Source organism: Sceloporus undulatus, chromosome 6, assembly GCF_019175285.1.
Source record: "Sceloporus undulatus isolate JIND9_A2432 ecotype Alabama chromosome 6, SceUnd_v1.1, whole genome shotgun sequence".
Taxonomy (NCBI): domain Eukaryota; kingdom Metazoa; phylum Chordata; class Lepidosauria; order Squamata; family Phrynosomatidae; genus Sceloporus; species Sceloporus undulatus.
In genome coordinates, this window is record NC_056527.1 from 13,650,934 (window position 1) to 13,661,142 (window position 10,209).

A 10,209-nucleotide genomic window follows, 5' to 3' on the forward strand; every position below is an offset into this window, starting at 1 on the left:
GCCGCGCCACTCACCTCCTCCTCCTCCGCCCCCTCTTCTCCAGCAGGCCGCGCGGCCACGTGGAAGAGGCAAAGCTGGAGGCGCTTCGCCTCCTGCGCGCAGCCGCGTGCCACCCTCCTCCTCTGACAGCCCCGTCCGCCCCAGCCCCCAGGCGAATGGAGGAGGGGGAGGAGGAGGAGGAGGAGGAGGAAAAGGAGGAGGGGAAGGAGTGAGTGGCCAAGAGGCTTCAAGGTGGGGTTGTTGTTGGGGGGTGATGCCCTTTTAATGGTAACAAGTCTCCCTTACTTTGACAGTGATAGTGTGGTGGTGATGATGATGATGATGAAGATGATATGAGTGGGTCAGCTTGAGAGGCATGCATGCACTGTTTCAGAAGCCGAGAAAGTGTGACTTTCCAAAGTGCCTTTTCTGTGTGGTTTTGGTTCTGAGGCAAGGCCAATGTAAATTGCTGTGATTTTTACAAACCCATGCACAGTGAAGAAAAACCAAAGTCCCTTGACACACACTTCTGAGAAGTACACTTGGTGCAAGAACGGTGAAACCACCTTGACATGTTCAATATGCATAGCCATGTTAAACCATGCTAAGTGTTAAACCCAAGGGGTTTGGTTATGGAATAAGCCTCTGATGCAAGAGGCCATGTTCAGTAAAGCCATGTGAAATGCCCAAATGTGCTGTTGTGTGTGTTTTGGAACGGAGGTCGGGGGTGTTTTGCCAGAAAGGGAAGTCCATTTCTGACATCTGTCTAGAAATATAATGCCCAAATGTCCTCCATTTTGATCATGCCTAAGAAACAGGCATGTAGAAAAATTTGTCCTACATTTGTCCCGGTTTGGAGGTCCTGACTTATGGCAACCCTACCTATGGTAAAATCCATGTATGAAAAAGTAATATTAATGTGGGAAAGGCAAAAGAGAAACTAGAAACAGAATAAAAGCAATATGATAAATGAAGGGCAGCCTTATAAATAGTTCCACAAAATTTACTTGCCTGAAGGAATTTGTTAATGGAGAACCAGGAATTTTGGTTCTCCAGCCTCCCACTGAAGTTCTATGCAAGTCAGAGAGGAAGAAATCATCTGTCTGTTTGCCTCATTGCTTGGAGCAGAGGAAGGATGGAACATTATCTGCCAAACAACTTACTCACCTGTATGTAATTTCTTGTTGCCTATGGCTAACCACGCAAGTTCTTAAATACAACTTCAGGGAAAGTTATTCAGAAAGAACAGGAAGGAAATCCCACTATTGCATTTGGAAATCCTTTACATCTAGGATGTACATCTATACCTAGGATCTTGCCTTCTATATTTTTGGCACAAGGAAGGTGTTTTCAAGGGGTGCCAAAGGGTTTTGCTAAACAATACCATTTTGTGAACCTTCATAACACTTTTCAAGTCTCATTCAATTTCTGCTCCTGCTGCACCATCACATTTTTTTCCTAAGTGATCCCAGTCAATAAGAGACCACATTAAAAATGCTATATCACCAAACTATGTATCCAGTCAGATTTTATGGTTTTTGTGGGTTTTTCGGGCTATGTGGCCATGTTCTAGAAGAAGATTTTACTTCTTTTATTTCTATTTTAGTAAGACCAGGTATTATTATTATTACAGTTATGTGTATGCCCCACTTTTCTTTTAGTGAGCTCAGGTTAGTGTACATACATGGCTCTCTTCCTCACAACTTTATCTTCACAAAAAGTACCCTGTGAGGTAGGCAAGCTGAGGGAGTCTAAGGTCCAAAACACGCTGCAGATATAATCTAGTTTTGAGACCGCTTTAACTGCCCTGGCTCAGAGCTAGAAAATTTTGGGAAATGTAGTTTTGTGAGACATTTAGCCTTCTCTGCCAAAAGGCTCTGGAGCCACAATAAACTACAATTCCCAGTGTTCCCTAGCACGGAGCCAGGGTAGTTAAAGCAGTCTCAAACTGGATTGTTTCCTTTTTAAAAGTTTATTATTAAGTTTTATCAAATAACAAACTTATAAACAATAGAAACAACAGACCTTGGGAATGAGCTAAGAGAATTTCTACCCAATAATACATTCTTTCAAAGTTATAAAAAGATCCAGAAAGGGAAATCATAGATCATTTTGCTACAGTCTGGTAGGTCCAAGATACAGGTATCCTTCCAAAAACCAGCTTGGTGGAGGTGGAGCAAAATGAGATATATTGTTATTGAAATAATCAATAAAAAGAGACCAATCCTCAATGAATGTGTGTGTCTTTTTTTATCCAGATCTGTTCTTGGAGGAATAGGAAAGTTTTTCAGACAAACGAGTGTCGCAGACCTTTTCCCAACAGTTTTCAAATAACAAAAACTGGATTATTTCTGCAGTGTGTTTTGGACCTAACTTTGCCAAAGGTCACCTATTGACTTTCATGATCAAGTGGTACTTGAATCTGGGTCCCCAGAACTTATGCCAGAGTCATCATTTATGATGACTGACTGTCAATTATGTAGTTAACCAACTTGCCCTCAATGAACGGTTGGGGGAGGGGGGGGGAAATGGAAACACATTCTCATTGCCAACATAATGACTCTGCCACTCCCTGGTTTGCCTTGCTGCACTACAGCAGTTTTACTGCTCACATTCTCAGCATACCAAAACAGGAAACATCAGTCCTGCCATCACAGAAAGAGAGGTAAGCTTCTTTGGTTTTTCTGCACCAGGAAGATGAACAATTGAATACAAACAATACACCTTTGAAGAACAGGCCTGGCTTTCTCAGCAACCTGGCCACCTCTGTAATAATTTATACCTTTTCCAGAGTGCACAAAAAGATACCAAGATGTGGCCATACCTGAGGGCAATAAATGCTCATGAATTCCACATAGCTTTGCCTTTAGCGTTGTAGAACTAGCCCCTGCTTCAACTGAATCCAGCAACCTAAGGAAATGTAAAAATTTTCACCCAACTGCAGCTGCAAGACCCCCTTCAAACTCTATGATTAAATTAAACTCTCAAATTTTAAGACATTTTCAAGTTCCTATACTGCTTGAAAAGTCATTTCAATCGCCTGCTTGGTAAATGTCTAATTAAAGTTGAGCCACCGACTCAACTGCTGAGTATATGTCAAGACGTGTGTAAATCCCACTGATCCGATGGCTCTGTTCCACCTGGGAGTAGTAAAGGGATTTAGTGCAATGATTATCAGCCCTATTTCTTTTCACAATGAGCCATGCTCCAAAAGCACAACACAGCTATCAAAAACCAATCTGCACTTTACCCTCACAAGAGCTTCTCCCAACCAGGCCCCATGCTGAAAACGTCCTCAACTCATCCTGATAAATGTCTCCTTCTAACTTAAGCTACTTATTTATTTAGGGATTGCACAAACAAATGTAAATGTCATACTAATGCTGTATTAACAATATAAACTGAAACTTTCTTCTTTACACGAATACAGGCAGAGTCTTGCAGATTTCCTTGAACATTAGCGTTCCCAGTTCAGTACAGAGAAGTCACACCCACAAATTACGTTTTTTACATTTCATGAAGATACAAAAGAGGATGGGACATTTAGCAGGCAGGAGTCTCACAAGGAAGAGCTGTTTCCGAATTACGGCAACCTTAAGGTGAACATGCCACTGGGTTTTCTTGACAAGTTTCATTCAAATGGGGTTTGCCGCTGCTGTCCTCTGAGCCTGAGAGAGTATGACTTGCCCCAGTGGGTTACTATGGCCAAGCAGAGATTCGAACCCTGGTCTCCAGAGTCATAGGCCAACACTCAAACCACTACAGCACACTGGCACACACAACTATTTAAATAAGAAAAGTAAATTTATGGAGTTCACAGGATAACCAGATTGAAAGCGGGCAAACTGAAAAACAACTGAGGCCATCTATGTGCAATTGTGACGAGAACCACCAGTATTTATCCTTCTCACTACTCCTCACGTAAAGGAGACAACATTTCTAAAGTGTATGTAGTCACAACAGGACAACGTCTGTACAGGTAAGTCCTGGGGCTTCTTCACAGGGAAATGTCATTCCCTGTGGGGCGGCACAGTGGTAGAAAACAGATCTAGTGGGAATGCTGCTGAGGGCGTGACTTTCACAGTGCAAGAGAAATGCTCCTCTGGCTGCATTCACACTGCAGGAATAATCCAGTTTGACACTGCTTTAATTGCCATGGCTCAGTGCTATGGAATCCTGGGTTTTGTAGTTTTTTGTGGCACCAGAGCTCTCTGATAGAGCTCTCTGGGAAGCAAGTACCCGCAGACACATCTTTCAGTAGTTCATCAAGAAATGCAATTACTACTGGAGGGGTGTTGATGCAATCCAGTTTCCTGCGAGGGGAGGGAACAAAAGGCACAGGTCAACAATGTTTCCAATGCCTGGCAAGAGTCTGAGATAGAAAGAAACGTACAGTATTTCTTCCAGCATGGAGGGCGGAGAACAGAGGTTCGGCTGCAGACCAAGCTTGACCTAGCAAGCTAAAGTCAAGTTTTGAAATACCAATGGATGCACCCCAAACCCTGCTTAAAAGACATACTGGGGGAAGAGGGTGTGTCTTGTCACTGAACAAGATCCAAAGCTGATCCCAGCCTAGGCACCTAGTAGTAGAGTCAGAAGGGATGGGTTAAGGGGTGAGACTGAGATGAAATGCTAAAAACAAAGCAGGCCCTTTTTTCCCTTTGCAGGTTTAACCATCACAGCTGGGCGTGGTGCAGTGGTTTGAGCATTAGACTCTGGCTGCATCTAGACTGCAGAAATAATGCACTTCTGACAACACTTTTAAATGCTGCAGCTCCATCTTATGGAATCCTGGGATGTGTAGCTTTACAACCCTGTTTTCAGCCTTCTCTGCCAAAGAGTGTTGGTGCTCCACAAAACTACAAGTCCCAGGGTACTGTAGGATGGAGCAAAGGCAGTTCAAGCGGGGTGTCAAACTGCATTATTTCCAGAGTGTAGATGCTCTTTATAGTGACTCTGGAGAACAGGGTACAAATCCCCTGCTCCGCCATGAAAACCCACTGGGCAGCCGTGGGCAAGTCACATTCCCTCAGCCTCAAAGGACAGCAATGGCAAACCCCTTCTGATCAAAACTTGCCATGAAAACCCTGTGACAGGGTGGCCATAAGGGAGACTAAATGAAGGAAAGAGGCTGGTAGCATGAGTTTTCACAGAGTTGAGCCTACTTCCTCAGATGCATGGGGTGGAGACCAGCTCCTTTCTGTTGACTCTCCACTCCACCCCATACATCTGAGGAAGTAGTAGGCTCAGGTCTTCGAAGCCCATGCTACTAGCGTCTTTCTTCGCCATGGACCTCAGGAAGTAGGCTCAAGCCTATGAAAACTCATGCTACCAGCTTCTTTCCTCTGGACTCTCCACTGACCAGCTATCCTTTTTTTCCAGGTCATGTCCTACATTTCAACCTTCTGCCCATAGGAATTCCAAAAGGTCCTCCATTGTGAGCACAACTAAGAAGCGTGGATTTATATTTATATCAGTGTTTTCAGTTTTTATTTGGCAATGTCCTGCATTTTTCTGAATGTCCTAAATTTAAAGGTGCTTTGTCCTTCTCTGCAGTTATGACATATGGTTGCTCTATCAACTCCAACCCATGCATCTGAGGAAGGAGACTCAAGTGTATGAAAACTCAGGCTCCCAGCCTCTTTCCTCTGGACTCTCCACTCCACCCCATGCATTTGAGGAAATGGGCTTAAGCCTACAAAAGCTCATGCTCCCTGCTTCATTCCTCTGGACTCTCCACTCCAACTCATATATCTGAGGAAGTAGGCTCAAGTCTACCAAAGCACATGCTCCACACATCTTTTCTCTGGACTCTCCATTGCCCCCAATGCAACTCAGAAAGTAGGCTCAAGTCTAGGAAAATTCTGGCTGCCACAAACTCATAGACGCTTCTTTCCTCTGGACTCTCCATTCCACTCCATGCATCCATGGAAATGGGTTCAAGTCTACCAAACCTTGGGCTCCAAGCCTCTTTCCTCTGGACTCTCTACTCCACCACATACATCTTGGGAAGTAGGCTCAAGTCTACCAAAGCTCAGGCTCCCAGCTTCTTCCTTTTGGAGTCTCCACTCCCCCCAATTAATCTTGGGAGGAGGGTTCAAGCTTACGAAGGTTCAGGCTACCATACAATCACAGAAACTTCTTTCCTCTGGACTCTGCACTCCACCCCATGCATCTGAATAAGGTTCTGTCTACAAAAGCTCAGAATCCCAGCTTCTTTCCTCTGGACTCTTCACTCGACCCAATGCATCTGAGGAAGCGGGTTCACGTCTATCAAAACACATGCTACCACAGAACCATGGAAGCTTGCTTCATCTGGACTCCCCACTCCACCCCATGCCTCTCAAAAAGGAGGCTCAAGTGTAGCAAAGCTCAGGCTACCACAGAATCACAGACGCTTGTTTCTCTAACTTTTCCGCTCCACCTCAGGCATCTGAAGAAAGCGGCTCATGCCTTAAGAAGCTCATGCTCTCAACTCCTTCCCTTTGGACTCTCCACTCCAAGCCACGCATCTGAGGAAGTAGGCAAAAGCCTAGGAAAGTTCAGACAACCATAGAATCAAAGAAGCTTCTTTCCTCTGGACCCTCCATTGCCCCCAATGCATCTGAGGAAGTGGGTTCAAGTCTACCAAAGCTCACGCTCCGCTTTGGCTCTTTGCTATGGAATTCTGGGAGATGGTGTTTGTTGTGGGGCCCAGAATTCCATAGCACAGAGCCAGGCAGAGTTAAAGCGCTGCCAAACCGGGCTATTCCTGCAACGTCGAGGCGAGGGCTCCTTCCTTCCGAGGCTCACCCATGCGGGCAGGTCCCCGGTGGCGATGGTGAGCCTGACGGCTCGCTCCTCGTCGCGGAGGAAGGCGAGGGCCCGTCCGAGGCGGGAGTTCTTCCCTCCGCGGTGCCTCCGGATCCAGAAGAGGCCGAGCAAAGCGATGAGGACCCAGCTGAAGCTGAGCCCCAGGTAGCCCAGGACGTAGACCGGGAAGACGAGGGCGAAGGCGCGGGCGAACTGCGACACTAAGCCGGGGACGTCGACGCTCAGCATGGACGGAGGGGCGTCTGGTGGAGGGGCTGGAGGCGGCTCTGAGTCGCCTCCGGGGCCGGGGCACGCTGGAGGCTGCGGGGGCCCTGCGCCGCTCATGGTGCTTCCTCTCCGGCGGCGCCGCCTCACATCCCGCTTCTCTAAGGAAAGGAGGGACGCAGCCCGCGCCGACACCGCCTCGCGCCGCCTGACTGACAGCGACAACTACCGCCTCCTTCCCTCTGGACGCGGAGCGAACCATTCCGTAACAGACGGAGGGGGACAGAGAAAGTGGGGAAAAAACGCCTCAGGGACCCAGGGATTGGCTCCCCGAGGAATAAGCCCCGCCCCCTTCTAGCCCTCTCCTCCACTCCCTGCGTCGCTATGAGAGAGTGACAAGGAAAATCACCGCCTCTCTCCCGGAGCGAACCATTAATTAAGGGATGCGGGGGAAAACATGTGACCAATTCAGTAGTGTAGTAGGAAAATACTGTACCTCAGGGAAAAGCGGTCCTGCGATTGGCTCTCCCAGGACTAAGCCACGCCTCTTTCCAGTCCTGTAGAAAAACACCTCAGGGAAAAGCGGCCCTGGGATTGGCTCTTTCCCGGATTAAGCCCCGCCTCTTTCTACTCCTCCCGTCCACTCCCTGCGTCTCTAGGAGTGTCTGAGTGACTGCCATCTCCCTCTCTCGGATAGAGGAGCGAACCTTAAAGGATGCGGGCGGGGGGGAGAGTGAAGGGGCCAACTCAGTAGTGTAGTAGAAAAACGCCTCAGGGAAAAGCGGCCCTGTGATTGGCTCTCCAGGGACTAAGCCCCGCCTCTTTCTGGCCCTTTCGCCCAATCCTTGCGTCCCTAGGGGTGTCTGCCACTGAAGGGGACAACGCCCCTTCATCCTTTCCTAACTGAAAAAGGTTTACGCCCCTCCCTCCCTCCTGGCTTTCCTGCCAAGGGTCTTCCCCGCAACTGCCACGCCCATCCTTTTCCCTCAGAGGCCCATAGCCTTTTTAAAAAGAGGGTGCGCGCGCACCCAACGGCTGTCAATCCTTATATGGAAAATCCGTTTTGAGACCGTTTTAACTGCTCTGGCTCAGTGCTAGGGAATCTTGGGAATTGTAGTTTATTGTGGTGCCAGAGCTCTCTGACAGAATAATAATAATAATAATAATAATAATGAAAATGAAATGTATTTGTATCCTGCTTCTCCAAGCAGATCGAGGTGGCTAACAATAATAAAACACCCTTAAAACACAATAAAACAGTTATCATCATTATATCCCAACCCTCCCAAACCCGCCCGTCCTCAATAAAAAGGCTAAATGTCTCACAAAACTACAGTTCCCAGAATTCCATAGCACTGAGCCATGGCAGTTAAAGTGGTATCAGACTGCATTATTTCTGCAATACTGATGCAGCCCTTGGTTATCAGTTTCAGCCTCAAACTGAATTATTTCTGCTGTGTGTTTTGGACTCATATAAAGCAAACACATTTTGAGAGTCGGAGCAACATAGCTAAAAAGATTGTCCTATTCTTCCCTAGAGTCCACCTTCAGGTTTGTCTTAGTCAAGAAGGATTCGAATCCAGAGTAACATGAGTCAAAACTAAAAGAGTGGTGTGCCTGTGACCTCTTCTTCAATCATGGAGTGTAAAATCCACCAGGCAATTATACATTGTGTTGTTGTTGTTGTTGTCTTCAAGTTGTTTCTGACTTATAGCAACCCTAAGGCCAACCTATCATGGGGGTTTCTTGGCAAGTTCCTTCAGAGGAGTTTTGCCATTGCCATCTTCTGAGGCTGAGAGAGTGTGGCATGCCCAAGGGATTTGAACCCTGGTCTCCAGAGTCATAGTCCAACGCTCAAACCACTACACCACACTGGCTGTCTATAAATTGGCTTAGCTTTTCTTATTTCGTGTTGTCATGGTCTATTTATTTATGTCCTCTCAGTTTGTGACATTACAGGACTATCAGACATCCATCTGTGTTTTCTTCCGGTGCGTACCTAATACAATTGTCACTCTTCCAAGGCAATTCAGCCATGAAATGCTACACACACGCATCTGTGCTAGGGATATACTCCCTGTGTGAGTATTTTGAATTTTTAATACTCTACTGAGTTTGCTGATAATACTTCTGTTACACTTGTTTTCCAGAGCGCTGATAATGTGAAGGAAGAGTGTTCGCAAAACTAATTATGTTTACTCAAATGCAAGCCTGATGGACACAGTAGGCCTTCTTCCTGAGTAAATATGTGAAGTCGAAGGCTTTCGCAGATGGCATCTTTCCCCCCCATAATAAAATTAACCGAAAGAATCATAGGGACTAAAATTACTCTGGAGACCATGGTTCAAATGGCCATGGAAACCCACTGGGTGACCTTGGGCAAGTCACACTCTCTCAGCCTCAGGGGATGACGATGGCAAACCACCCTCTGAAGAAACCTGCTAAGAAAATCCAATGATAGGATTGCCATATTGACATGAAGGCACACAACAACATGAACAAAAGAGGATTTTATAGGGTTTTTGTGGGTTTTTCGAGCCATGTGGCCATGTTCTAGAAGAGTTTATTCCTGACGCTTTGCCAGCATCTGTGTCTGGCATCTTCAGAGAATTTGAATAGGATTTGTTTGTCAGGCAGCGTGGCAACCTTTTTAAAAGCGAAAAGTGCACCGCAGAGGAAAGAAATCTATTGAAATCTATTGAGATGAAGACTATACTGTTCAGGGAAGCATTCCCAGGCATTGCATGACTGTTATCTGATGTCATTTTAAATTGTTGTCTGCCCTATTTTATTGAATGTTAACATGAATTAATACATATCATTTAATTATTTGTGCGGAATATATGCCATAGGCAGATTTATGTATTTTAATTGTGTGTACAGCGTTGTGTAAATTTACAGCGCTATATAAATAAAGCTTAATAATAATAATAGCCTCATAATGATAAACAGTGTCATTGCAGCAGCCTTTTCCAAGACTCATTGGTGTTTCTACTATGACAGGCTTGTATTATTCAAAATAACTCAAAGTCCCAACCTCTCCCTGACATTTCAACAAGCTCTGAGGTGAGCAAGAGGGACAGCCAGGCTAAAAACCAGAAAGACTTCAACCCCCAGAATACTTTGCGGCCTTGGTCCCGCCCCTTTCCCCTAGCGTGTTTCCGATTGGTCCAGGTAGATAGACACCGCCTATCGGCCATGACTCCGCTCTGT

General features: G+C 46.1%; 1 protein-coding gene across 5 annotated transcripts in view; it reads right to left on the reverse strand.

The window, feature by feature from the left end:
* Positions 1–7,223, reverse strand: part of ESYT2 (extended synaptotagmin 2) — an 85,714-nt gene extending 78,491 nt beyond the window's left edge. For 2 of the 5 annotated variants that reach the window (XM_042472123.1, XM_042472120.1), the window contains exon 1: positions 6,772–7,222. In XM_042472123.1, the coding sequence (XP_042328057.1) occupies positions 6,772–7,116 (345 nt within the window). In that variant the 5' untranslated portion in view covers positions 7,117–7,222. Of the gene's footprint in view, positions 1–6,771 lie in introns of all 5 variants that reach the window. The other 3 variants (XM_042472125.1, XM_042472124.1, XM_042472121.1) reach the window with 2 other exon arrangements.
* Between the last annotated feature and the right edge of the window lie 2,986 nt (positions 7,224–10,209).